Here is a 27,694-nt window from a genome sequence, read left to right as displayed (position 1 = left end):
ATGCATAATCATTTTTATCATCACCCCATGAAACAGGCACTTGTTATCCCCACATACAGAATAGGAAATGCACTTAAAAGGGTTACATAAAAAGCAAACGGTTGGTAAACGTTGGAGCTGCCCTCCAGGGTGCTGTCATTAAAGCTCCCTGGACAATACCAACCTCAAAGCTGGCAGCTGAACCAGGCCAGGTGCCAAGAGCTGACTTGGACACTGCGCCATTCTGCTTCCCTTCATCTTGAGGAGGAGGGAAAAATGTACGTGAGCTTCTAAGGATGACATCTCACAAGCCGTCTGGACGGTTGCTGTGCTAAATTAAACGATAAGAATCACGAAATCGCAATGCAGTGATGGAAAAAATGCAGATTACAAAGATTCCAAGTACGGAGCTCAAGATGCTAGCTTGCTAAGGTAAGAGGGTTTAGGTAAGCATAATCTCTCAGAAGTGGTTAGTTTAGCCCTTGAAGGAAATGATACCAGTTTGTGGACAAAAGGATTGAGACTATTTCTAATAATGTCTGGCACTATTAGAGGATGTACCAGTTCCCATCTCTTCACATAAGATTCAGTGGATACTTACTGCTGGGACCATTTTAACGAGAAAAATATGTACAAGTGCTTGTTACATAGGGCTCACTAGACTTTAGTTATCCTGGCTTCTCAGCTGTATTGGATGCAACTGAGCACTCTAGTTTCTGGGACACTTTTGCAAACATAATGCAAAGCCATTCTTTCTGACAATTTTCTCTCAGATGTTCCTTATTTCTCACTAATAGTGGTTTGTCCCCTGTACCCACTCATTGCCTACTGCTCTTCTCTGATGACGCTTCCTTGGGAGTTCACTTATTCCTTGATTATAGTGAACACTTCTTACAACGCTGGGTAATGTCATTTCATTCCCTTTGGAGCTGGATCATAAGGGAGATGTAGTTTTTAAAAGGACTGTCCCCCTCCTTCACCTCTTCTTTATTCTGAGTCCCTATCTGGCCCATATGTAGCTTGGAATAGGCACGAGGACTCCCTCGAGGCCAGGTGTTGAGCAGCCAGTCACCAAAAGCAAGCAATTGTCTTTGCAGTTTTTGCTGTTAGGTTGGTTCTGAATGGAGCCTTCAGGTAAGAAGTGAGTACATTCCTTGCATCCAGAAGAATACAGTCATAGTCATTCAGATGTGTAAGGCATTGGGCATAAAGAATATATTAGTATTCATTCCTATGTAATTATAATGTGCTAGGAGCTCTGCATAAGGCAGTAGAACAAGATCACTTTGCAAAGCTTATAGAGTCTAGTAGACGAGACATGAAACTAGGAATTTTAACATGGTAAGTAAGAGATACGTAGAACATGCTAATAAGAGGCATCAAATGCAGGAGATAGGAAGGCTTCCACAAAGGAGACTGAAGAGTGGCCAGAGATGTAAGGGGACACTGAGATACAGCATGAAGTCGAGTGACAAGTTCCTTAAGTTCCTTGGAGGCTCATGTTCCGGAACAGGGAACACATCCCAGACAGAAGACTACTGATTCTATTACTACTCCAGACCCTCAGGATTTCTCCTGACCACCATTATCCAAGCATTTCCTTCACCACAGGGGCTATGCTCTAGTTATCTTCTCTGGTTTATCTGGCCCGTCCGCGTGTCTCTGCAAAGTCTTAATGGGGGTTCCCTGGCCCTAAGGAGTTTTCAATCTACTTGAAAGCTCTTCAGAAGGATTCCCCACTCTTGTCAACAGTCTTCCCTCCACAACCCTGTAAGTTCTCTTGCTCCAGTGTTCTCAACAAGCTGCACTGCCCGCCCAGAAACTCTTTCTTTCCTAGCATATTAGGCTATTCTCTTTGATTCACCAAACATCTGAAAATCTCAGCTTTCTACCGGGAAGTCAGCCTGGATGAATGAGGATGATTTCAGTTACATTTAACAGAACAATACCTAACTCAGGCTGGCTTAAGCAATAAGGAAAACCTGTCTCACATAGTTGGAAGATCAGAGGTTGAGTGGATTCTAGATGGGTCTCGAAGATGTCCTCAGAAGGCCAGAGTTCTTCCCATCTCTGTTCTGCTGTCCTCAGTGTGTTGGCCTTGCAATCATGCTGGCTCAAAAGGTGGGTGCAGCAGTTCCAGGTATCACACCCAGACACCACAATGTCCAGAGGGAAAAAGGATCCATCTTTGTATCTCTTAGAAGTAAGAATACCTTTCCTAGAGCCACCCAGCAAATTTCCATTTTTGTGGCCAAGATTAGGTCATGTGGACATTCTGAAACCACTGGCCAGGGCTAAGACTAATTATTTGGAGTAAAATGAATGTTAGGAATCAATCACTATAACTGGGTTTATGGAGAGGTGAAAAATATCAAGTCTATTTTAATGGTTTAAACAGAATAAGTCTATTCAGCTTTGAAATTCCAGCCATCACTGATTACCCCACCCAAGTACTTACCCTTTACTCAAATACATCTTGTCAATATTGACAATTAATGATTATTCAATCTTAATTATTACTGAAATATTTGTAAAACTCCGTATCTATGGCAAACTCCAACCTCTCTATATGCAGCCCTTGGGGATGGTTAAAGCTCTTGGATAATATCATGAAAATGCATTAACATCTATTTGATAAGTATTAAGTCCCTACTGTGTGTCCAACACTGTCCCAGGGCCTAGAGAGAATCAGACAAAGCAAGACCTCTCTCTGGAAGACTAGATCGTGGGGTGTGTCCGGGGGAAACAGCCAGAGCTGAGGCTGCCAAGTGGGCCAGGTATTGAGGTTCCTATAGAGAACTCTGAAAGATTTTGAACTTTGCGCGGTAGGGGATATGAAGTTGGAAAAGGTTTTAAGCAGAAGAGTCATCCAACCTGTGATTACTTGCTCCTCGCCTTCCAGATTGTCCGCAGTCAACCAGAGGAAATCCTTTTGATCTGTGAGACACTGAGACTCTCTGGCTCTCACACACTCGTCGCTACAGCTGATCTTCCGGTACAAGAACTTGGCAAGTGTGGCCAGCCCCACGGAAGGGTACGGACTCCTCCCACTGTTTGCACAGAGAACCAAGTTAACCCCCAAGTAAACGAATGACTGATTATTGGCGCCCAGGCAAAACAAAGGGGAACTTTAAAAAGCCACGAGAGCAAAAGCGCACAAAGAGAATGGCCCGCGGGCCTGCAGTTGGGAGGATTCGCACCAAATTCTCGCTGCCGAGATCGAGAGCCCGGGCTGAACGCGGGATACTCTGGTCACCCCACTTTTCACTGACTCCAAAAACATTAAATTCAAAAAAGACAACCTTATCCCCCCAAAACAAAAACGTCAAGACAGAAACGACAACACCAGGGGGTTCAGATAAACGTCTGAACGGCTGGCTGGTTGCGCGCCTGTGAGTCCCAACTCCACAGTCCCGCCCCCTGCCCGGCCCAGCTCCGCCCTCGCGTCTGCGCACCGGCGCCCGCGGAGGCGGTGGGCGGGGCGCTCTGAGGCTCCGCCCCCAGAGCGGCATGTCAGAGGCGGGGTTGGATCTTGCTCACTAGCCGGCTGCACTGGGCCAACCGTAGCTCGAGAGGCAGTAGTGCGGCAGGATGAGTGCGGACTCAGACCCCGTGGTTATCGTCTCGGCGGCGCGGACCATCATAGGTGAGCGGTCGGCGGACCCGGCATGGGGTTTGAGGCGCGAGCTCGGCCCGTCCCGGCCCGGTCGCGGGGACCCCCGGGACCTCCGGGACCCTCGGCACCCGGCGCCTCGCGCCTTCCTTGGCCCGCCTGCCTTCCCCGCCCCCTCGTCGCGCGGTGTGGTCCACTCCACTCCGAGTGTTCTGATTGGATTCTTGGGTAGGGCCACTGCGCCTCCCGGCTCTCCCATTGGCTGGGGAGACCCCTGATTGGCCAGCCTCAGGAGACGCCACCTCGGCCCTGTGGCCTCAGGGGCGGGGCCACTGGGTGGTGGGTGCCGGGGCGTTGGGCAGAGGTCGCGTTAGTCAAAGGAGGATTACAGAGAATTGCCCAAATGTCCTTAGTGTTGTATAGATTTCAAAGGCCCTGGACTCGCGGGAGTGTGGACCCCTCTTGTTAGGAAAGCGTGGGCCGCGCCCATCCGCTCGGATTTGGGGAGTGGATGTGTAGGTTTCTCGCGGGTCCGCGGCTTCCCCGCACGGCCTGGGGGCCGCCTCCCCGGGGTTCGGCTGCTGCAAGGCACCCACGCTCCTCTCTGTGCCCAGACGAGATGCGGTGGGCGCCTGCGCAGGGGGAAAGCACCGGGCCGCCGGTCCCCCGCCGCCCTGGGCGCGCTCTCCATCGCCCTCGCCTTCCCTTCTGTTCTAGGCTCCTTCAATGGTGCCTTATCCACCGTTCCTGTCTATGACCTGGGCTCAACTGTCATCAGAGAGGTCCTGAAAAGGGCCGCTGTGGCTCCCGAAGAGGTATCAGAGGTCATATTTGGACACGTTTTGGCAGCAGGTAACTCCACAGTGACCCCAGCAGAGAGGTCAGTTTGTTGGAAGCAGCCCATTAACACTCCCCTCCCCCGGCCCCCCACCAACACTCAGAAGCTTGTTTTCTTGCCTTACGGAGTTCCCTCTGTTGGAATACCTCCTGTCGCCCCTCTGTCAAGCCCCAACAGTGCTTCTCTCCAGCTTAACACTAAGCGTCTTTAATATACTTTTCCTACATTATCCTAGATCACCGTCCTCCACTGCCTTTTCTTTCTTTAGAAGCAGGGTCAGCCTGACACATGGGAGAGTATGCAGGGCCTTCCGTATTTCCCTAAAGTGTCACACATTCAATAACAATGTATTGAGTTCCTCTGTGCCCTGCACTGTGCTAGGTGCTGGGGATAGAGCTCCAACACAGGTTAGTCCTTGCCCGCATAGGGCTCACTTCCGAGCCGGCAAGGTGTGTTGCTGCCAGACTGCCAGACGGGCGCATCACCCCTGGAGGGCTGGCGGAGGTGAATCACCAGTGTCCCAGCTCACTTCTCATTCCCACTAGGTTCACAGACCCACGACCACTGACAATTCCTAATTATTCTTAACTAGTATCACGCTCACTCAGTAGCATAAATTCTAATTACCCCTAGTGATAGTTGGTCACGCTCACTTACGGCCACCTTTTGTCCTTACCTTATCTGAGACCAGGCCCATTTTTCTGTGCATTTACTTTGTAGTTTTGTAGTTCCTCTTCCTAATTCTCCTTTCTCACCTTGTGCTTTTGGGCAGCCTTAAAGTCGAAGCACGCCACTTTCTCCTGACTCTCCAGGGCTTTAAAGCATTTGAGTAACTTTACTGGTGGCCCAAAGGTGGCTGCCTTTGGGCCACTCCCTCCTTTCTTCTTCCCAGACCCACGACTTAGACTTACTCTGTTGCCATAGGGTCCTCCACTCCTGGTTTCTGTTTTCTCTTCCATATCTCACCTCACCTCACCTCTCACCTGTGTGGGATCTCCATATAATTAGAATAAAAATAATAGCTGTGTTTATTGAGGGCCTGCTAAGTGCTGGGCCTTTAAAAACCCTGTGTTTAGTGCTTTCATTAATCCTCTCAGGAAGTCTATTGGATCATATTCTCTCCATTTTACGAACGAGTAAATGAAAGTTTGAGAGATTGAGTAATTATCCAGGATCACAACCCACACTGTCCTACCTCCTACGCAGGTACCCTCCAGGGTCATGTAACTAATGTTTACTGAGCACCTGCTGCACTCCAGGCACTGTTCTATCAGCTGGGGATAAACAGCGTTCATATCAGATAGGAATCCTCAGTCTCATGGACCTCACTTTCTGCTAAATGCTAGACCATTAGTTAATTATGTTCAGCACTACTCTAAGTACCTGAAGATGGGGATTATCAATAAATACATAACATTTTTATAAAGGAGTTATTTACTTAAATACAGCTGTAATTCACTGTAGCTTAAAAAGCAGGAAACTTAAATAATATTAATGTCTTCTTTATTAACTAGTATCCTATGAATTTAATTCAGAGAACATTTATTTATTCATTTATTTATTTTTGGCTGCGTTGGGTCTTCGTTGCTGCGCGCGGGCTTTCTCTAGTCACGGCGAGCGGGGGCTACTCTTCATTGCGGTGCGCGGGCTTCTCATTGCGATGCTTTCTCTTGTTGCGGAGCATGGGCTTAGTTGCTCCGTGGCATGTGGGATCTTCCCAGACCAGGGCTCAAACCCGTGTCCCCTGCACTGGCAGGCGGATTCTTAACCACTGCGCCACCAGGGAAGTCCCCGAGAACATTTTGATACTGTTTTTTAAATAATTTTTCCTGGGACTTCCCTCGTGGTCCAGTGGCTGAGACTCTGCACTCCCAATGCAGGGGGCCTGGGTTTGATCCCTGGTCAGGGAACTAGATCCCACATGCCGCAACTAAAGATCCCGCATACCATAACGAAGATCCCGCGTGCTGCAACTAAGACCCGACACAGCCAAATAAATAAATAAATATTTTAAAATAATAATTTTTCCTGCGTCTATTTTCAATCTCAAACTTTAGGCTCCCAGACTAATCCCAGATTAATAACACCGTGATGAATATAATCCCTAAATTTTTCTCAGTGACCCATTTGCTAGTTCTTTTCCAACAAACTCACTGAGGAGAGGTGTTCGGTATGGGTATACCTGAAATTTGCAATAGAGCGGCCACTGTATAAACACTGACCTGTTGATAACAGATAATGGTGACTGAAGATATTTGAAACTTTCCACTCCACCCCCTTCTCTGCCAACTTAAGTATGTGATGTATTTCTTCCCACAGCTGAATTATAGAAAGGTATTGTCAGTTCTGATTTTGTACATATCTCGTTACGTAACCAGTTAATCATGGTGTGATGGATATTAAGCAAAGAAAGAAGTGCTTCTTAGCAGAGGTTTCCTCTTTTAAGTAACCCTCTTATCTGCCCAGGTGTCTTAAGCCATGATCAAGGAAGCAAATAACCGTAGTTAGAAACAGGAATAATGCCCAAGTTCTGCCCTCTGTTTATAAGGGAGTGTGTGCTTATTCAAGCCCTAGAGAAAGATCAGGAAGACAGTTCCTTCTTACAGTATTAATAACTTCTTTGTGGAGAAGAAAGCCTATGTTCATAATTTTTTTAATTTTTTGGCACATGGCACGTGGGATCTTAGTTCCCCGACCAGGGATTGAACCTGCACCCCCTGCATTGGAAGCGTGGAGTCTTAACCACTGGACCTCCAGGGAAGCCCCAAAAGCTTATATTAATAAAATATCTGTAGAACAGCACAAGATAATATGTACTGAAGGGTCAGACTCGGATGGGTGTGAGGTCCACACAGGTCTTTGCCTCTGCCAGGAACTTGACTTGGCTTAGCTGGGAAGTGGCAAGAGACCCAGTTGGCAGTCTCCTGATTTTGCATTCACTTTCATCCCAACATTTTATCTCTCTTTGATTGCTGGGAGGCCTCTCTGTTCCTTCCTCCAGGTTGTGGGCAGAATCCTGTTCGAAAAGCCAGTGTGGGTGCCGGAATCCCCTACTCTGTTCCAGCATGGAGCTGCCAAATGATCTGTGGGTCAGGCCTAAAAGCCGTGTGCCTTGCAGCCCAGTCCATAGTGGTAGGAGACTCCAGCATTGTGGTCGCAGGAGGCATGGAAAACATGAGCAAGGTAAGGCCTCTGAAGAGATGGCTCTCGCTGACCTCTCACTGGTAAACTCTCGTCCACTGCCATAGCAGGGTAGACCAATGGTATCAGAGCTGGAACCAAACAGGGGACAAGTAAAAAACGCATTGAACCTTGATCCCTGCCTGATTATTAATTATTCTTCAAATTGGATGGGAAATCCAGGTTGAAGAAAAAGCCTATCAACCAGTGTGACTGGAACAGAATATATTTTTTTCTAAAATGTTACTGGGGCTTCCCTGGTGGCGCAGTGGTTGAGAATCTGCCTGCCAATGCAGGGGACACGGGTTCGAGCCCTGGTCCAGGAAGATCCCACATGCCACGGAGCAGCTAAGCCCGTGCACCACAACTACCAAGCCTGTGCTCTAGAGCCCGTGAGCCACAACTACAGAGCCCACGAGCCACAACTACAGAGCCCGTGCACCACAACTACTGAAGCCCACGCACTGCAACGGAGAGTAGCCCCCCACTCGCCGCAACTAGAGAAAGCCCGCACACAGCAATGAAGACCCAATGTGGCCAAAAGTAAATAAATAAATTAAATAAATAAAATTGTTACTGAAGCGTAAAATATTTTCTGAATTAAACCTGTAACATTAGTCAGTTGATATACTTCGCTTTAAATTTCTTTCTCATTTTGAGTAAAAGTTGAAAACAGATGATGCCACTTACCTTCCTGCACAGGACAAGGAATATTCCAGGGACCACATTTTGTTGACCTTTGGTAAGTACAGAATATGGAAAAGAAGACCACTGAGTAGTGCCTTTCTCCAGTAGGCTTGCCAGGTGGGACTGGTTTCACCAAGTTCCATCCCTCAAATCGGCACAGTGGTGAAAAGGAAAAAATATATCCCCTAGCTTCCTGCAGTTCAGGGTCTCACCTGGGGATCCCGCAGGCAGAGGTCGACTCAGCCCCACATTTGCGGAGGCTCTGGAGGAGGCAGGGTGAAAGTAGCAAACATAATCGGAGTGATTCTGATGGGACCGTACTAATAGCTGTGCTTTTAAACACGCAGACATAACAGCCCTTAGTCTTGGTATTATTCCCAGTTTACAGGTAAGGAAACTGAGGCCCAGAGCCTGGACTCCAATAGAGATCTTCTGACTCTTAAGTCTTTCCATTCTATGATAGCTGCTATCGAGTTGGTAGGAGTTAAGAGGATCCCCTACTGAGAAATCTCCCCCATCAGTTAATTAAGCAACCTGGTTATTCTCACTGTAGGCATTGTGTCCCATCAAAATAAGTAACACATTGTTCCCATCACTTAAGCCCTTTGATGAGCTCTTCATTTAATAGGCAACTAGTTGCTTCTTTGGAAAGAATAAAGAGCTTTTTAAGGAAATAGGACACAGAATGCGTAGGTTTGTTTGACAGAAGACTGGAAATGGGTGGGGAGGAGAGCAATGGGTCTCCAGGAGTAGGAAGGTTGGAGTAGCCTGTTGATTCCAGGGGTCTTCAGGCCCTGGGCCCTGGGTGGGGAGGAACATGGACTGGAACAGGGGAGAAGGGTCACAAGGGGGACTAGGTGAAGACTGAGGAATCACTGGATAGCTGTTTTGGGTTTTTTTAAACGTATTTATTTTTGGCTGCATTGGGTCTTCGTTGCTGCGCGCGGGCTTTCTCTAGTTGTGGCGAGCAGGGGCTACTTTTCATTGAAGTGCATGGGCTTCTCATTGCAGTGGCTTCTTTTGTCGCAGAGCACGGGCTCTAGGCGTGCAGGCTTCAGTAGTTGGCACGCGGGCTCAGTAGTTGTGGCGCACGGGCTTAGTTGCTCCGTGGCATGTGGGATCTTCCTGGACCAGGGCTCGAACCTGTGTCCCCTGCATTGGCAGGTGGATTCTCAACCACTGCGCTACCAGGGAAGTCCCACTGGATAGTTCTGAGTGGGATCCTAAGGAGAGGACTAGTTACAACCAAGCCTAATCTATTTGTATTGTTGTTTTCAGGCTCCTCACTTGGTTCACTTGAGGACAGGAGTCCGGATGGGGGATACACCACTAACTGACAGTATGCTCTGTGATGGGCTTATAGATGCATTTCACAACTATCATATGGGCATTACAGGTAAGGCAAACATGGCTGAAAACATACTAACCGTAAAAAGTTTAAAACAGATCCTATAATAATCGGCTTTGCAGGTACTTTCCTCTTTCAGGGCAGGGACTGTGTCCTAATCACTTTGTATCCCTGATGACAGGGATAGTTCCCATTTGATGAACCGAAGTGGGGACGTATTCCCTCTGTCCTTGGTGACTCCTTGATTGTCAGGGAATGTTAGTAGTGGGAGGTGCCTCAGAGTTCTTCTGGATCAAACTCTTACTTTACCATATGACAGAACAGAGCTCACAAATAGTGGCTTTGTGGCAAAGGCAACATCAGAGATAAACTAGTACTTCTGGTACCTAACTTTGTTGCACTACGCAGTCAGGTCTTCATCCGTCTAGAAGGCTCCTGTGGTCTAGGTGTACTGGCAAAGCAACTGGAAGATCAAAAGAACTCCTGTCTTTACTGCATATAAATGTAAAACTTAAGAACATTTTAAGTTTTGAGTTAAAGAAACCAACCCTGAGAGGTTAAGCATCTTGCTGAGATGCCTGGCAGCAGCTCTGGTTCTGTGAAAAGACTTCTTGTGAAAAAGATAAGGAGGGGAAGGGCAAGGTTCCAGGCAGAGGGAACAGTGTGTGTGAGTGCCTGGAAGGGAGGGAGGGCTTGGAGAGGCGGGGACAGTGAGAAGTTCAGGGCGTCTCTGTCGCTGTGGGACTGACAGCTGCAGCAGAGATGGCTGGGCATCGCGGGCAATGTGTGCTGTACTAGGGCCTAACGTGTCAGTTTCTCAGAGTGCCACAGTCCAAGCTAACTGCCTCAACATCACCGGAGATGGTCATTAAACATTTAGCTCCCCAGCCCTTTCCGAGGTGTCATGGACTGAATTGTGTTCTTCCAAAATTCCTATTCTCTAACCCCCAGGACCTCAGAATGTGACCTGTACTTGGAGGTGGGGTCTTTTAAGGGGTAATTAAGTTGAAATGAGGCTTTTAGCCTGGGCCCTAATTCAATCTGACTCGTATCCTTATCAAAAGAGGAAGAAATACCAGGGATGTGGGCACAGAGGACCATGGGAAGATATAGTGAGAAGGTTTCCAAGGAGAGGGCCCTCAGGAGAAAACAAGGCTGCCGGTGCCTTGATCTTGGGCGCCTACCCTCCTGAATTGGGGGAAAATAAATTTCTGTTGCTTAAAAAGAAAAGATAATGGCTCAGGCCATGATGTAGTAATTAGTAAAGACTAGACCTCCTACCATAAACAAGTATAAGACTGGTCAGAACATATCAACCAACCGTTTTCAAACGGCCAACAATCATGCAAAACTGAGCTTCTTGAAAGAAGGGAAAGACCCACTATAACTAGATTTCTACCCGGGGCTGCTTTCCTAACTTTTTATCTGGGGAAAAGTGGCTTCAAAGAACTGGAGAGGTAGAGATCAGAGTCTGGGGCTGCTCAGATGGCTAGGTTTGTGGGGCAGAGCACTGGAGAGAAGAAGAGGAGCTCCAGAAATCTGCTAAGGGTCCCCTTAAGGCTTTGGCCAAATGTTTAGCTATGGATGTTCAGGGCAACGCTCTACAAGGCCTAGTAGAAGCAGCTTCTAGGAACATGAATGGAGATTTTTTTTTTTTTTGGCTGCTCAATGTGGCATGCAGGATCTTAGTTCCCCGACCAGGGATTGAACCCATGCCCCCTGCAGTGGAAGCCTGGAGTCTTAACCACTGGACCACCAGGGAAGTCCCTGAATGGAGATTTTAGATTGCTGGGGGACACAGAAGTTTTGACCAACAACAGTAGAGACTTTACTGAACCCACTGGACACTCCATTGACATCTAAGAAAGGCCACAGTTTAGGGTAGGGCCCAGGGTAAGGGCTACTCTAGACCCAAACTAATTATCTTAGAAACAAATTTCAAACAAGTTTCTGTTGCGCTTCACAGATACTGTGTTTTTACAAATTGAACGTTTGTGGCCACCCTGTGTCAAGCAATTCTGTCAGTGCCATTTTTCCAACAGCATTTGCTCACCTCAGGTCCCTGGGTCACATTTTGGTAATTTTTGCAATATTTCAACTTTTTCATTTTTATATTTGTTATGGTGATATGAAAAGCCTGGACCTAGAATACCCAAAACAATTTTGACAAAGCAGGAAACAGAAAGATCTTTGATGTTACTGCTAGAACTTGCTGAAGGCTCAGATGATGGTTAGCATTTTTTAGCAATAAGGTATTTTTTAATTAAGTTATGTACATTGTTTTTTAAGATATAGTGCTATTGCACACATAATCCACTACACTAACTTTACAGTGTAGAAATATGGTGGATGCTACTTTAATCAAGTGAGCAAAGCTAACATCACCTGAGATAAACTCCCACTTGTATCCTGATAAGATTCAGTGAGGGACTTCCCTCGTGGTGCAGTGGTTAAGAATCCCCCTGCCAATGCAGGGGACATGGGTTTGAGCCCTGGTCCGGGAAGATCCCACATGCCACGGAGCAACTAAGCCCGTGCGCCACAACTACTGAGCTTGCGCTCTAGAACCCGTGAGCCACAACTACTGAGCCCTCGTGCCACAACTACTGAAGCCCGTGTGCCTAGCCTGAGCCTGTGCGCTGCAACAAAGAGAGGCCACCACAGTTAGAAGCCCGTGCATCCCAATGAAGAGTAGCCCCCGCTCGCCACAACTAGAGAAAGCCCGCGCGCAGCAACGAAGACCCAACACAGCCATAAATAAATAAATAAATGAATAAATGATTCAGTGAGAAGATAGTATATAATCATCATTCAGTGCTTTCACACATAATCTAATCTTGAGGAAACATGAGTCAAACAAACCCAAATTGATGACATCTGACAAAAGAACTGGCCCCTGCCCTTCAGAAATATCAAGGTTAAGAAACACAGAGACAGGGACTTCCCTGGTGGTCCAGTGGTTGGGACTCCTCGCTTCCAGTGCGGGGTGCGGGTTCCATCCCTGGTGGGGGAACTAAGATTCCCACATGCTGCGTGGCCAAAAAAAATAATAAAAATAAAAACATGGTTTCCTAGAACTACTGAGCCTCACATAGCACATCATAAACTTTAAAATAAAAAACAAAACACAAAGTCTAAGGAGGTGTTCCAAATAAAAAGAAACTAAAGAGATGGACAGTGAAATGCAGTGTGTGATCCTGGATTGGACGTTACTGGACTGAACAAATAAATTAGCTCTAAAGGGCATCATTGGGTCAATAGGTGAAACTTGAATATGGACTAAGAATTAGATAATAGTATTTTATCACTGTTAAATTTCCTGATTTTGGTAGCTGTGGTTGTGTAAGAAAATGGCCTTTGTGGGGGGAAAATATACAGTGAAATTAAAATTTAGAGATATAGGGGCATGGTGTCTACAACTTTCCATCAAATGGTTCAGAGAGAATGATAAAGCAAATGGGGCAAAAAATATGAACTGGTGAAGCCACATAAATGAAATTTCCGAAAGTTATTTTATAGAAAGGAAAAGAGAAGGAAGGAAGCAAAGAAAGGAAATGGCTTCTTAAGAATCACTGCAACGTTTCCACGGAGGCAAGATTGCCACAGAGCAGTCTCAGTCCACCAGCGAGCCTGCCATTGTTGGGCCTCAGTGCTTGTTTAAAGGTGAAAAACTTGAGCTACCAAAAGCCAGTTCCTAAAAATGTTTGTTTTTTGCTTTATTTTTTTTCTTTCACAGCTGAAAATGTAGCCAACAAATGGCAAGTGAGTAGAGAAGATCAGGACAAGGTTGCAGTTGTGTCCCAGAACAGGACAGAAAGCGCACAGAAAGCTGGCCATTTTGACAAAGAGATTGTACCGGTTTTTGTATCTTCTAAAAAAGGTGGGTGTATAAGTCATAAAGGTGTTTTTATATATATAAATTTACTTACTTATATTTTTGGCTACGTTGGGTCTTTGTTGCTGTGCACGGGCTTTCTCTAGTTGCGGCGATCGGGGGCTACTCTTTGTTGCGGTGCACAGGCTTCTCATTGTGGTGGCTTCTCTCATTGTGGAGCACGGGCTCTAGGCACACAGGCTTCAGCAGTTGTAGCTCGCAGGCTCTAGACCACAGGCTCAGTAGTTGCGGCAGGCGAACTTCAGTAGTTGTGGCACATGGGCTCAGTAGTCATCGCTCACGGGCTCTAGAGCTCAGGCTCAGTAGTTGTGGCACACGGGTTTAGTTGCTCCGTGGCATGTGGGATCTTCCCGGACCAGGGCTCGAACCCGTGTTTCCTGCATTGGCAGGGGGATTCTTAACCACTGCGCCACCAGGGAAGCCCAGTCATAATGGTTTAAACATCAACGGGGCTACTTATAAGTAAATTATTAATATTCAAAAGAATAACATATAGGAATGTTTATACATCGTGTCTCAGTTGTCTTTCAGGTTGCAAAGATATATTCAGGATAGATCTGAATGTGAGGTAGGGAAGGAGACATGGGAGGCTGCGTCAGCATCCAGACACTTTTCGCCCAGGGTCTCCACATGGCTGTGTAGATGGAGCGTTTTAGGAGAAATTGGAGAAAGCAGCCGACCTTTCTATGCCTACAGGCTCCATCTCCTCCGAAGCAAATGTCCATTATTTCCTGTTGCTTCTGTGTGTGTTTCACATTTGAGGGTGGATCTTCCGGGGTCACTTAGCTATTCTCTAATATGGAACGCTCTAGTCAAGTTCTGTTACTGATGACTGACATCGATTATGCCCAGCCTTTATGAGACTGGCTTTGACACCCTAGATCCAGTCAGTTGTAACCAGCCAAGACCTATATACCCCAAATCTTAGCAACCTTTTAAGCAAAGAAGTCCCTGTAACTGCCTTCCTCAGAAAGGGCTGTCTGGATACGGAAAACATGTCTTTACAGTAATTTGTACTAGTGTGTACTTTCCTATTGGAATAAAAGTATTTTATAATAAACTTTTTCTTCCAAATGTGAATCCTTCTATATCATGTCTGAGGAACTGTACTAATCTTCGGTAACGATTTTCCCTTTCCTCAGGTCTTACTGAAGTTAAAACAGATGAGTTTCCTCGCCATGGGAGCAACATGGAAGCCATGTCTAAGCTAAAGCCTTGCTTCCTTACAGATGGAACAGGAACCGTCACCCCAGCTAATGCTTCAGGTTAGATTTTCTGAAGGGCAGTTGTGGGAGTATTATCTTCTGCTAGGTCTACTAAGTTAATACCTTTTTAATTTCATTTCATCAATTATTTATATACAAATTACTCTAAAACTGTTTTCGTTGCTTTAGGAGAAGATGTAGTTTTGATCATGTTTCTTCATATTTAGATTTATGACTTAACCTGTACAACATACTGAAAAATGGATTTGGTTTCCTTGCAGTATCCTAACGAGACACACAAGTGAAAAAGCAAATTAGGGAACTCCAGATTTTATCTACCATCTCTGTCCTTTTTCCAAAACCTGGAACTCCCATTACCTCCTATGAGGTCTGGGCTATTCTTTTCATTAATCTCCCCTCCCCCACTGCTTTAATCTTTCCGCTCTTTATCCCACTGGAATGTTCTGTGGTCTGTTATATCATCTTATCAAAAGGTATTAACTTAACCCATGTCTTCAGGTGTTGGAGAAAGTAGACACAGGTATGTAACTTAGCGAGCACTGTTTTGGAAATTAAGACATTCATATTTTACAGGAATAAATGATGGTGCTGCAGCTGTGGTTCTTATGAAGAAGTCAGAAGCTGATAACCGTGGGCTTACATCCCTAGCACAGATAGTTTCCTGGTCACAAGCAGGTGTGGAGCCTTCCATTATGGGAATAGGACCAATTCCAGCAATAAAGCAAGCTGTGAGTTTAATTTCCAATGTTAGCACCTGTCCTTTTTGTTGCTAAAGCCTCTTTGGGACCAGACCAGTAACTTGTAAATGCTTATTAACTTCTACCTCCTTCAAACCTTCGCTCAGATCCTTCCCACTCCAAAATGCCGAGACTGAGCTTGATTTTATTTTCATGTTTATTCCTATCAGGCTTCACTTGCATCGTCTCAAAAGGAGACATCCTCCCATTAGCCGTAACTGAGCTCATTCACTTAATTACATCTATAGTGTTCTTTCCCTTCCGCAAAGAGCAGCCCGCATTTGGCTCATCTGCTTTATAGGGCAACTAGTTCTGCTCTATAACCTCACGGCCACGTGTTAAGCGGTTCAAATTTGAAGACAGTATAGAATTTCCAAGGGGTGTTTTATCCTTAAACCTTTTAGAATTGGTGTCACCAAGGCAAAACGTGTTACCACTTGGAACTCAAAGTGGCATTTTCAAGAGATCCTTCAATATCATACAGTATATTCTGCTTCTACACCTACAACGAAGAATGGTTCCACTTGAGATTTTAGCTCTCTCTTCCATTAACCTTTCCTTTAGGTTGCAAAAGCAGGTTGGTCGCTGGAGGATGTTGACGTATTTGAAATCAATGAAGCCTTTGCAGCCGTGTCTGCTGCAATAGCTAAAGAACTTGGATTAAACCCAGAGAAGGTAAACCTGAGCATGCAGTCCTGACGAGAGCTTGCAAATGAACATTCACAATGCCATCTTAACACTGTAAACAGCAAAACACAGGATGTGTGCCAGGTACTGGCCATACAGTAAGGGGTGGGTGCTAGGTAAGTTCCTGTTGGACTTGGGAGTTCACTTATTTTATTGCTTCCTAAGGCAAAAAAACTTGTGTGCATTAGTTCACTTCCCACAGGAAGAGGGTATTTTCAGTCTTAAACTAAGGTAGTCAGAATGGATGTCACAAGGGCACAAATCACTTCCTAAGCAACTTGAACTAAAAACTGAATTTGAAAGGGTAGTTAACTGGTATGACATTAAGAGGAAAAAGACAAGTCTGGGATTCTAACTTTATGTCCAGAGAAAACTAAATGATACAAATCTTATGTACCCCTTAGGTCAACACCGAAGGAGGAGCTATAGCCCTGGGCCATCCTCTCGGAGCATCTGGCTGCCGGATTCTCGTTACCCTGTTGCACACGATGGAGCGCAAGGGTGGACATCGTGGGGTTGCTGCCCTGTGCATTGGGGGTGGGATGGGAATAGCAATGTGTGTTCTGAGAGGATGAAACTGCTTAACCATTAATTATGCTTAAACTAAACGTGAACCTCGTTTCTTTTTAAACTAATAAAATACTAAGTTAGTGAAATCAGAGGACCAAAGTGAGGATGGAAACTATCTCCCACTTCATAAGAGTCCCAAGACTTGACAGCTTTTTGCACTTTAATGTGTAATACTCGAGGTACAACAAGATAAATGCATCTAACATTGTCATAAATAAAAGACATCAGTCATCAAGGGCTCCAGAGTGAACAGCATCTTCGTAACCTCCATGCTTATCATCTTTGCTTTCTGGGTGTAATTTAATAAGATCATCAATTCGAAGAATGGTAATTGCAGCTTCAGTTGCAAATTTCAAACTTTTAACTTTAACTATGGTTGGTTCAAACACCCCTGCTTGTTTGTTGTCTCGGGGTTTACCATTGACCAAGTCAAGACCAATCCTGCAATTTAGAAAAAAACCTATTAAATGGTCTCTTTCATAGTTCACACCCATCCTATTCCATTCCTTTAAAAGTTGACTAGGGGGACTTCCCTGGTGGTCCAGTGGTTAAGACTCCACATTCCCAATGCAGGGGGCCTGGGTTCAATCCCTGGCCAGGGAACTAGATCCCACACGCCACAAATAAGAGCCCACCTGCTGCAACTGAAGACCCTATACGTCGCAACTAACTAAGGCCCGGCGCAGCCAAATAAATATTTAAAAAGTTGACTAGGTGGTAGTCTCATTAGTGCCAGCTATTCCATTCAAATGTTAACCTTGGGAAACGCTGGGACCTTACAGTAGATCCCTGTAAGTCTAAAGTAACTGATTATGGATAAACAAATTCAGCACTGAAAGAGGTGTAGAAAGCCTAGATAGTAGTAAAGAAATTGTTTCTAAACATCATTTAATATCTTAAAAGGAGATTGCTTAAAAACAGGTGTGGACCACCCAAAAATAATTTCCTCTCTGGAACCTTCCTACTGTAGGTAAATGACTCTACCCACAGCAGCAGGGAAAGGTGAGGAATCCGATTTGATAACTAAGACACACCAATGCTAATAATCACTAGTCATCATCCTTCGTGAGTTTAAAACAAAAACCAAACTACCATATATGATATACAGGTGACAATGAGAAATGTTCAGTATGCTTACCATTTGAGATTTTTGCGTTCTGGGTTAACTTGAGCCTCATTATGAAAAGCTCTTAATTTTGCAACCAGATCTATGGAGTCTTGGGCAGCATTAACGGCCAGAGTGTTGGGAATAACAAGAAGAGACCTTGCGAACTCGGCAATAGCAAGCTGCTCCCGGGAGCCCTGAGAACAAAGACAATGAGGTGTCTTCACGGAAGGAAGAAAATTAACACCCACAGCGGCAGCTAAGGTCGCAGAAGAGACGTATTCATGTGAACAAAGTGCCGTGCCCTTCCAGAAATGAAAACGGGCTTCCAGATGCTCTTACCATGCTGGTTGCGTAGTTTTCGAGGTATATGGACAGGGCCGCTTCTACGGCGCCGCCACCAGGAACCACAGATTTCGACTCCAAAACTCTCTTCACCACACAAAGTGCATCATGTAAAGAGCGCTCCATCTCGTCACACATGAAATCGTTTGCGCCGCGTAAGATGACCGACGCAGAGGTACGAGCCTTAGTGCTATTTCAAAAACAGGGAAATTCTCAAATCAATGCTTTAATAAATCCGTGCAGAAATTCAATCTAAGTGCCTTGATTAAATCCTGCTTACACAGGACATTTAGACACGGAAGCAATGTCTAGACCGTGGAGAAGAGATGAAATGGTTACTTCACCTCAATTTACAATGGCCCAACATTATTTTATCCCATGCGTATAACTGCTTATATCACTGAAAGACTATATAGCAGCAAATAAATGGGAAGGTGACCTATTTTCACTCATTAATAAATAAAATCTGTAGAGCTTTATAATTTAGAAAGTAGCTCTTACTTTTTAATCAAGATGAGTTCATCATCGCAAATTCTCTCCTGTACCACCTCTTCTGCTTGTCCCAACATTGAAGCTTCAAAAGTTTCTTCACCTTCCAAATTGGCCAGGGTCGACAGAATAGTTGCTATTAAAGTAATTACAAAGATCTGTAAACACTGTTCTTTCATGAATATTTTCAAATCCTGCCTTAGATTCAGACACATATATTTATGATAGAGGTGTCATATAAAGGTAAGGTTAAGGTTTACAGTTAAGCATCAGGCAACCAACTGTCCTTTTATCCTAAGATGGAGCCATGTCACTTTGAGGTGGAGCAAGTAAAAGAACTTGCCCAGTTACATAAAAACACGCCTCTATACACATATTTGTAGCACAAAGCATTAAGGGGATAAAAAGTAAAAACCGTTACGTTTCTGGAGCTGCTTATTGTTAACATCCAATGTAAAGGGACACGGTCCTGGGTAGTAACAGTATCCGAGAGCCGGCAGGAGACTCACCTCCGGAAGCTTTAGCAACGCGTTTAAGGTCCCTTTTTAAAACTCTTCGAACTGCCATAGCACCAGTCTCCACAAAATACTTCAGACACATGTCGTCAATTCCACCAGTGGTTAGAATAACATTGGCACCAGTTGCCAGGATCTTCTGGATTCGCTCCTTGGTGATATCTGACTCTCTACAAAGATAAGTATTTGAGTAGTAACCTAAAGTTATCTGCTGTGTTTTTTATGTTAAATACAACTCGAACTTCCATTAAGTATTTTTCACAAAATAACTGCAGATTAAATTATATTAACTAGGGACTTCCCTGGTGGCACAGTGGTTAAGAATCCGCTTGCCAATGCAGGGGACACGGGTTCGAGCCCTGGTCTGGAAAGGTCCCATATGCCGCGGAGCAACTAAGCCCGTGCGCCACAACTACTGAGCCTGCGCTCTAGAGCCCGCGAGCTGCAACTACTGAAGCCTGTGCACCTAGAGCCCGCGCTCTGCAGCAAGAGAAGCCACCGCAATAAGAAGCCCCCGCTTGCCGCAACTAGAGAAAGCCCGCGCACAGCAACAAAGACCCAGTGCAGCCAAAAAAAAAAAAAATTTATTCTCTCCCTTCTATGACCAGAATTTAAATCGGTCCAATTTACAGAAAAGGGATTAAAAACTACCAGTTAGCTCTCCCCCACCCCAATTTGAGCTCTTAACCAAGAACTGTGGTTAGAAAGGAAGCAGCGTCCCTGCCTTCAAGGATCTGGGACAACCAAACTCCAGGGCTAATGTTACTCAGTGCAGTACAGAGACTACAAGTGCATGAGAGCCATGCATCCAGCCTGGCAGGTGGGACAAGGAAAGCTAAAGGTCTGGAGTTAATACAGGGGTCCAGAGTTGAAACTGCAGGTGGGATCAAAAATGAAGAACCTTGTAGGTTCTTGTTAGTCTTGTAGGATGTTAGTGTGAACTGAGAAGCTGTTTAATATTTTTAAGTGAAAGTAACGTTATCAATCTGTGTTTTCAAAAGATGAAGGAATGAAGACAACAAGGTGATAACTGAAGGTGAATCTATCTGAGAATAGATGGCCTGAGCAGATAAGTCAAAGTTTATGGCTTGGGTAACTGGGATGTTCAGCCACTGACTCCTGGAGTGAAATAAATGCTAAAAGGTTGGGCTGCAAGATGACAGAGTTCCTGTTTCAACAAGATGAGTCTGAAGCCCCGGGATACTCAGGTGAAGCTGCCAGAAGGAAATGGAAATCCCAAACTATGGGAAACATACACAGATTTGAAAAATAGCCAATACAGAGACAGCTGAAGCCATTTTACTCATTCAAAGAATAGTAGATGAGATCAAAGGATCTTAGTGAAATGAGTTAAAGGTGAACCTCAAAATAAAACCCTGTATATACACTAAACAAATACTGCACGTCAAACATGATACTAAAAATGGGGGCTACAAAGCAAAGGAAATGATTCAGCCTCTACCTTCACAGAGCTTACAATTGCAGACACAGAAATATAGTCAGAAACTGTGCTTAAGCCCCAGGAAGACAAAGTATAGGAGCTCACAGCAGAGAATAATTCAGACTGAGGGGGAAAGAAAAGCTTCTTTGAGAGATTTATCAACTAAAAAATAAACTAAAAAATTAACCAGTCAAAACAAGTAGGCACGGGCTTCCCTGGTGGCGCAGTGGTTGAGAGTCCGCCTGCCGATGCAGGGGACACGGGTTCATGCCCCGGTCCGGGAAGATCCCACATGTTGCAGAGCGGCTGGGCCCGTGAGCCATGGCCGCTGAGCCTGCGCATCCGGAGCCTGTGCTCCGCAACGGGAGAGGCCGCCACAGTGAGAGGCCCGCGTACCACAAAAACGAAAACAAAAACAAGTAGGCACAGAATATATTTTGGGCAGACGAAGGAAAACTCTTAGGGGCCTGTGGAAGTAGAGCTTTGGTGGATTCTAGTTTCAGCCGTGCTAGAGCACAGTAAAAAGAGTTATATAAGGAATTTAAAAACCTATCCTAGAGCTTCCTTGGTGGCGCAGTGGTGAGTCCGCCTGCCGATGCAGGGGACACAGGTTCGTGCCCCGGTCCGGGAAGATCCCACATGCCGCGGAGCAGCTGGGCCCGTGAGCCATGGCCACTGAGCCTGCGGGTCTGGAGCCTGTGCTCCGCAGCAGGAGAGGAGGCCCGCGTACCGCAAAAAAAAAAAAAAAAAAAAAAAAAAAAAAAAAAAACCTATCCTAGAGTGAAGGGAAGCCTCCAAAAGGTTCTGGCCTTGCAAGCAACGAGATCCACTTGGCTGCTGTGAGAATAGCCCGGGTGGGAACAAGACTGAAGCCAAGACGACCAGCTTGGGTGCCTCTCCAATAGTCTGGGGCAAGAAAATGGAAATGGAAAAGTAGGTGAATTTGAGATTTAATTTATAGATAGAAATCAAGTGGTCTTGATGACAGATTAGAAAGGGAAAGAGTATTAAGTAAAAAGGAGTTACAGACATTTCCCAGTCTTCTGCCTGAATAGAGGGGTCCCTAACTAAAACGGCAAAGAGCAGATTTGGGGGTATCATCACAAGTTCAATTTTAGACATAATGACTTTGAGATGCTTAAGAAGCATTCAATCAATTAAAGCTCTGAGAAATTGATTTGGGAGTCTCCAGCACAGAGACGCTGGCCACGCAGGCACAGGAATAGATGAGGTAGTATCACAAAACTGCTCTATCCTCGGAAAGTCTTTCAAGCAGTCAAAGGCTTGATAAAGGTCAAGTGGAAATTGAACATGTCTAATGAATTTCACAGCCGTGATCACTAGTGACCTGAGCAAGCGGTCCTCCAGTGGAGAACACAGTTGAAGAGGGTATGAGAAATAGAACACCAGAAAGGTTTTTGTGTAAATCACTCGTGACATCTGGCTATGAAGAACTGAGGAAGGACAGAGTAATTCGAACACGTGGGGGCACAAGAGGCTTTTATTTAGGGATAAGAGAGGTACAAGTGGAATCCAGAAAGGAACGAAGAGTAGAATTAGCAGTTGAAGATGCAGTTGAGAAAGAATAATAGAGGAAGCAAGACTCTAAAAGCAGAAGGCAACAGGCTCTGAATACTTATTCTAGAGGGGCTGACCTCTGATGGAAAGAGTACACATGCAGATAGATTTAACAGTACATCTTGGGACTTCCCTGGTGGTCCAGCAATTAAGACTTCGTGCTTCCACAGCAGGGGATGCGATCCCTGGTTGGGGAACTAAGATCCCGTGTGCCACATGGTTCGGCCAAAAAACAAAGGAAAAAAAAGGGAGTACCTCTTCCCGACTAGCTCTCTAGCATGCCAGTCAATAGATATGGACGTATGAACTACCTGGTACCTGGCAGAATCAACACTATACTGTTTGGTTCTTGTACCACTTGAGGAGACACATTCCTGGATGTATCTTCAAGCCTTAATATTAATATACTCATAAAACCAAAATTCCACAGAATGTTGATTTTCACGTATCACCCAAATCTCTCTTAAATCATCACATTTTCTAATTTTCCAAGCAGTCTGGGTAAAATAGTTTGACTTCAGTTAAAACTTTGGTTAAAAACGTTAATATTTAAAGTCCTCCAAGACACTCACTTGAAAACAAAAAAAAACTACTTGCCTAATCATCATACCCTGCTACCTATTAGACCCACCACTCATTATTTTTAGTTTACTGTCACCTGCTCTAAAAAAGGGTACTTTACAAACACCCCCTGTCCAAGGTCAAAAATGAATCTCTCAACATACCTCTGTCTAATTTGGTCCAGTTTTTCAGGGTCTGTAATAACCACTTGTACACCAAGCTTCATTTTTGTTTTCTGCAGGCTGAAGTCAAGGCAAGCAATTTTTGCATTCACTATTCTCTTGGGCATGCCTAAAATTGAACATAACATTAAGTACCTTTACAGTAACTATAACATTGTTACCTTTTATAAAACACACCTATCCTTAGAGATCTTAAATTGTTGTATGTAAATGAATTTAGATTTTATTACTTTTACCCTTAGAAACAAACACTTAAATGGCATTAAACACACGTGTTTTCTTTTAATTTGCATTTTTCTTAAGTTATATGTAATTAAATTACAAAAGAGGAATTGGCAACATTATGGACCATTTCCTTTTTCTCTGGGCTTCACTAAAGAACAGTAAATGCACATCCTGGATAGCTCACCTGAAAATGTAGTTATACAGTCCACAAACAGCTAACTTTAACCTTTAGTATTCTCGTTACATGACCAAATCAAACCATAAGCCTTACCCTGGGATCCCACCACACAGTTGAGTGCATAGCCATTGATGAGCATACTCTCCATCTGACTTCTCCCATGGGCTTTCAGAATATTAATAGAATTGACTGGATAGCGAGGCTGGCCTCTGACATCCGTGTATTTAACAGCAAGTACAGCGTCTACCACCATATTAGCAAAGAAATCTCCACTTCTAAGCCAACAGTTAAGGAGAACAAGAGACTCGGGATGCACAGCAGGTGCACATGAAAATCAAGAGTAATTCAAAGGCACTTCCTTTTAGCAATCTCATCAAAGAAACAACCATTATATACGCCACCAAAATGTTAGAATACTATTTATCACTATCTGCATACTACTTTTACACACACTTTGTATTACCTTTCCCCCTAGGAAAGAAGGGAACAGGCAATTTCAATACAGCATCATCTGGCAGAAAAACTAACACAGCGTCTTACTTTTAAAAAAGCCTACACTTTACTGGACCATCACAAGGATACATTCCAATGATTTTGGAAGACATCGATGTCTTAGCAGCATTGATCAGGCAATCCTTTCCAAGTTCATCAGTGTTAATAATTAGATTCTCACTGATATAACGCACTGCTTCCCTGTTTGAAGCGTGGGGAAGAAAACATAAATTCACTACTCAAAATTTTTGCTTTATCATTGTGTCAGGATGTCAGAGGCATCAATTTTCTGTTCAGCCATTTCATATAGGAGGAGGACACAAATAATCCTCCCTCTTCAGATCACGGCAATTTTAATCTATCCCATAAGCATAGCCACTAAATCTATTATTAGGAGATAACGTGGTAGTCAAATGGGAAGAAAAGGATACTGGCCCAACTTCCTACTTCAAATGTTTACTTAAATGCTAAAATACAACTTTTTCAAAGTAAGATTTAGTCATTAATTGAAACATTTAAAGAACAGACTGTTGGCAACTATTACATTAAATAAAATATAAAATTTTCTCTAATTGTAAACAATCTTACTTGCAAGCAAGTCGATAGCCACTAATAACTGATGTGGGATGAATTTTCTGTTTGACAAGTTCATCTGCATTTTTTAGAAGTTCTGCGGCAATAATAACCTGCAGAGAAAACATCCATTACTCTCACAATAGCCTGACATTCATTATGTGCAACACATATGTACAAACAACACTAACACGCATCAGATATTAAGAACCAGAATGGTAACAGTGGTGAAATGCATAACTGCTTATTAGAAACCAGAAAAAAAGACACCCCTACACGGTATTGTATACGCAAATAGCTAAAGCCAGATAGAGTCAGTACAACAATAGGAGACACATCCATTACTCTTCAAGATGAAGTGCTCAACATAAGCTAAATGAAGAGCCTGACCACGCAGATTATCTGTACTATTTATTTATTTGGCTGTGCACGGCTTGCAGGATATTAGTTCCCCAACCAGGGATTGAACCCAGGCCCTCGGCACTGAAAGTGCGGACTCCTAACTACTGAACCGCCAGGGAATTCTTGATCTGTGCTATTTTACGTTATTATTTTAAAAATCATCCTTCTAAGTACACCAAAAATTATTTTTTAATCAAAAAAAACTTTGAAAAAATTTAGTCTGCATCTTTTCGGGGAAATTATAGTTACATTTTAAAAACTACGTTATCATAAACAAACTACTTAACAAAGACCATTACCATTATTTTAGAAGAGGTAGATTTCATTCTTGCATGGCTTAAAGTTTAATCTAGAAACAACCATTTTCTACCACAAACCACTGCTTGTTTCTTTACAGCAAATTATTATTTGTTCCTCACCAAATAATAGTGTTTCTACTACACCAGGGTGCTGGGTGATCTTCAAAGAGTTTAAATCATGTTACTGATCGTGTTTACAAACTTTCTCAAACTCCCATTTGAACTCATGAGATCACTTGTCAGCCTTTAAAATATAAAAACATGTTGTTTTTAAAAAACTGGTAAGGTTTTAGGAATTCCTGGGCCTCAGGCTGTGAGGGGAGGAGGAAAAAAAGACACTTTTTTTTCCTTTAAAAAGAAACCATTAAAAAAAATTCTGTGTGATGCATGAATAATAGCCGAGAAAAAATTCGTAAAACTCGCAAAAACATTTAAAGTGAGGATTATATTAAATTATCTCTTAAGTTTCTTTTCTACTTGAATTGTACAAACTAGCTATAACCACAAGTCTTCAAATTTTGTTTCTGAACCACTACCCCCAAAACAAATGACTTACCTCTGGCTTCACTTTCTGAAAGTTTGATTTTAAAAGGTATACTAGTATTTAGCCATTAGTCCATTAGTCTTTACCTACCACGGAGGTAGTTCCGTCTCCCACTTCTTTGTCTTGCAGGTCAGCAAGCTCGCAAAGAACTCTGGCTGCAGGGTGTTCCACCTCCAGTAACTTCAGGATGGTCGCACCATCATTAGTAATGGTTACATCCTAAGAAATTTCCCGGGAAAGAAAAACTGACATAATCACCCACAGAAACAGAATATCCCCTAAGTTAGAACAACCCCATTATGATACATTCACCTTCGGTATACCTTTCAACACTAGCATCCTGATAAAAACAAAGAATTTACAACGCAAGGTGTTTATGAACCGTTTTTTTCCCTTGAAGTCACTAACACGATGTTTAGATATACTTACACCAATATCATCCACTAACATTTTATCCAAGCCAACTGGACCAAGAGAACTTTTCACAATATTGGCAATCGAAGCTGCAGCCATGACTGCAGAAATGAAAGAAAGAAATTAGAAAATCCTTGATTCCAAGGACAATCATTTCAGCCTAAAAGAAGTGACATGAAACAGCCTCTGAATTTTTCAAATCTACAAATCCGACCAATTTGAAAATTAGCTATTAAAAGTCTAATATGGGGAGGGGAGTGGCTACTAACACAGTCTGAATTCAACCGCCAAGGGGACGCCAAGTGTTGTAGAGAGTACCCACTTTATTGTCTCATAAAATTAAAACATAATCTACTCTTCGACATTCCAGATTCTGCCACTCCACACAGAACAAAAATAGATACGTATCAGCCTTTTCCTTCAGACTCCGGCAGGTTTAAGAAAAAAAAAGTTCTATTAAAATTAACAAGACTTTGTGAATCAAAAAAGCGGTAAGCCAAAGGTTCTGACTATACTTCAAATTTGTTCATGACAAAAATAGGAATCTATCAAATGACAGTACGAGGGACTGGCATTCGTGACTTCTGAAATGTAAACCATCTCAACAATGCTTTAAGCGGTTAAAATCTACTAGATAAAATGTGTTTATCATTTAACATTCAACAAAAACTTCGTCAACTAGCTTTGTTACAAGAAGTGGTCAGCGACAGGTGCGGTACAGACTGAATCTGCAGGGGGACCACGGGCAAGTCGTCTTGAAGAGTGGCCGATGGCCATTCGCCCCTCAGTAAAACGAGCCGGTAAAGCCAGTTCTTCCTGGTGAATGGCCCTAAAAGGAGACCCAGAGATTGCGGTGGACACCCTTCCTGATTAGCATCAAGACAAAAGGGCGCAGGGCACCCGGTCCTCTGGGACTCGAGGCGCGGCGGCACGTGTCGGTGCGCGGAGCCCGCCCTCCAGGTCGGGGCGCGCCTCGCCAGCCTCACGACCGCAGCATCCGGGCAGCTCTAGTTAAAACCGCGCTGCGCCCTCGGGAATGCCGCGCTCCGGGAAGAGGGCGCTGCCGCCCCGAAGCGCCGAGACCCGCCGCGGGTAAGAGACGCCGCCTGTGCCACCCGGGGGGCCCTTTCTGGGGAGAGAAGGGAAGGCGTGAGCACGGCAGCCACGGCCCCAGCGAGGCAGGGGAGGGTGGCGCACCGCCGCGGGCCCGCCGCAGGCCTCGCCCGCCCTTACCGTTCTGGGAGCGGATCGCCTCCCCAGTGCTGCGGTCCCCGAACACGGACAAGGGTCCCTCCATCTTCGCGGCAGGGCACACGTCGAGTTTCACTCACACCGCCGGCAGCAAGCGTCTTGTTCCCGGGCCGGGCGGCGGCCACAGCAGCGACGACCACAGCAGCGGCGACTGCGTGGAACCGGCCTGCGCTACGCCGCGAGAGCTACTGGGAATTCCACTCTTCCCCGCTCTCTGGCCGGGCCGCGGGGCAGGGCGGGAAAGAAAAATGGGGAGGAGGGTGGAGAATCGTGAACGCGCAGGAAGTGAGGACCCTGAAGGGGGCGGATCCAGCACTTTCGCTCAACTAGAGAGCGAATG

General features: G+C 44.7%; 2 protein-coding genes, 1 long non-coding RNA gene and 2 other non-coding genes across 7 annotated transcripts; 1 reads left to right on the top strand and 4 right to left on the bottom strand.

Annotated features, from left to right (window-relative positions):
- Positions 1-30: 30 nt before the first annotated feature.
- On the bottom strand, positions 31-3,754 carry LOC132530260 (uncharacterized). The gene is made up of 3 exons (XR_009543752.1): positions 3,435-3,754; positions 2,854-3,029; positions 31-310 (listed from the first exon to the last, which is right to left on the bottom strand). It is a non-coding gene; the product is annotated as an uncharacterized LOC132530260 (long non-coding RNA).
- Positions 3,476-18,405, top strand: ACAT2 (acetyl-CoA acetyltransferase 2). 2 transcript variants are annotated; one of them, XM_060167309.1, is made up of 9 exons: positions 3,476-3,625; positions 4,310-4,444; positions 7,432-7,613; positions 9,576-9,693; positions 13,382-13,525; positions 14,683-14,805; positions 15,340-15,494; positions 16,068-16,178; positions 16,595-18,405. In XM_060167309.1, exons 1-9 carry the CDS (start codon positions 3,571-3,573, stop codon positions 16,763-16,765), a joined length of 1,194 nt encoding a protein of 397 aa, XP_060023292.1. In that variant the 5' UTR covers positions 3,476-3,570; the 3' UTR covers positions 16,766-18,405. The 2 variants fall into 2 exon arrangements, with proteins under 2 accessions (XP_060023292.1, XP_060023293.1); XM_060167310.1 differs by lacking the exon at positions 13,382-13,525.
- On the bottom strand, positions 16,903-27,509 carry TCP1 (t-complex 1). 2 transcript variants are annotated; one of them, XM_060167306.1, is made up of 12 exons: positions 27,337-27,509; positions 26,119-26,204; positions 25,780-25,908; positions 24,460-24,557; positions 23,962-24,072; positions 23,473-23,654; positions 22,959-23,085; positions 19,209-19,384; positions 18,712-18,835; positions 18,208-18,400; positions 17,899-18,062; positions 16,903-17,201 (listed from the first exon to the last, which is right to left on the bottom strand). In XM_060167306.1, exons 1-12 carry the CDS (start codon positions 27,398-27,400, stop codon positions 16,985-16,987), a joined length of 1,671 nt encoding a protein of 556 aa, XP_060023289.1. In that variant the 5' UTR covers positions 27,401-27,509; the 3' UTR covers positions 16,903-16,984. The 2 variants fall into 2 exon arrangements, with proteins under 2 accessions (XP_060023289.1, XP_060023290.1); XM_060167307.1 differs by having other exon boundaries at positions 26,119-27,232; positions 27,337-27,467.
- LOC132530975 (small nucleolar RNA SNORA20) lies at positions 18,513-18,644 on the bottom strand. Its single transcript, XR_009543980.1, has one exon. It is a non-coding gene; the product is annotated as a small nucleolar RNA SNORA20 (small nucleolar RNA).
- Positions 24,155-24,292, bottom strand: LOC132530976 (small nucleolar RNA SNORA29). Its single transcript, XR_009543981.1, has one exon. It is a non-coding gene; the product is annotated as a small nucleolar RNA SNORA29 (small nucleolar RNA).
- Positions 27,510-27,694: the final 185 nt, after the last annotated feature.

This window comes from Lagenorhynchus albirostris, chromosome 12 (assembly GCF_949774975.1).
Source record: "Lagenorhynchus albirostris chromosome 12, mLagAlb1.1, whole genome shotgun sequence".
Classification (NCBI taxonomy): domain Eukaryota; kingdom Metazoa; phylum Chordata; class Mammalia; order Artiodactyla; family Delphinidae; genus Lagenorhynchus; species Lagenorhynchus albirostris.
Note: the sequence above shows the minus strand (reverse complement) of the source record. Positions and strands in the feature narration are given on the sequence as shown.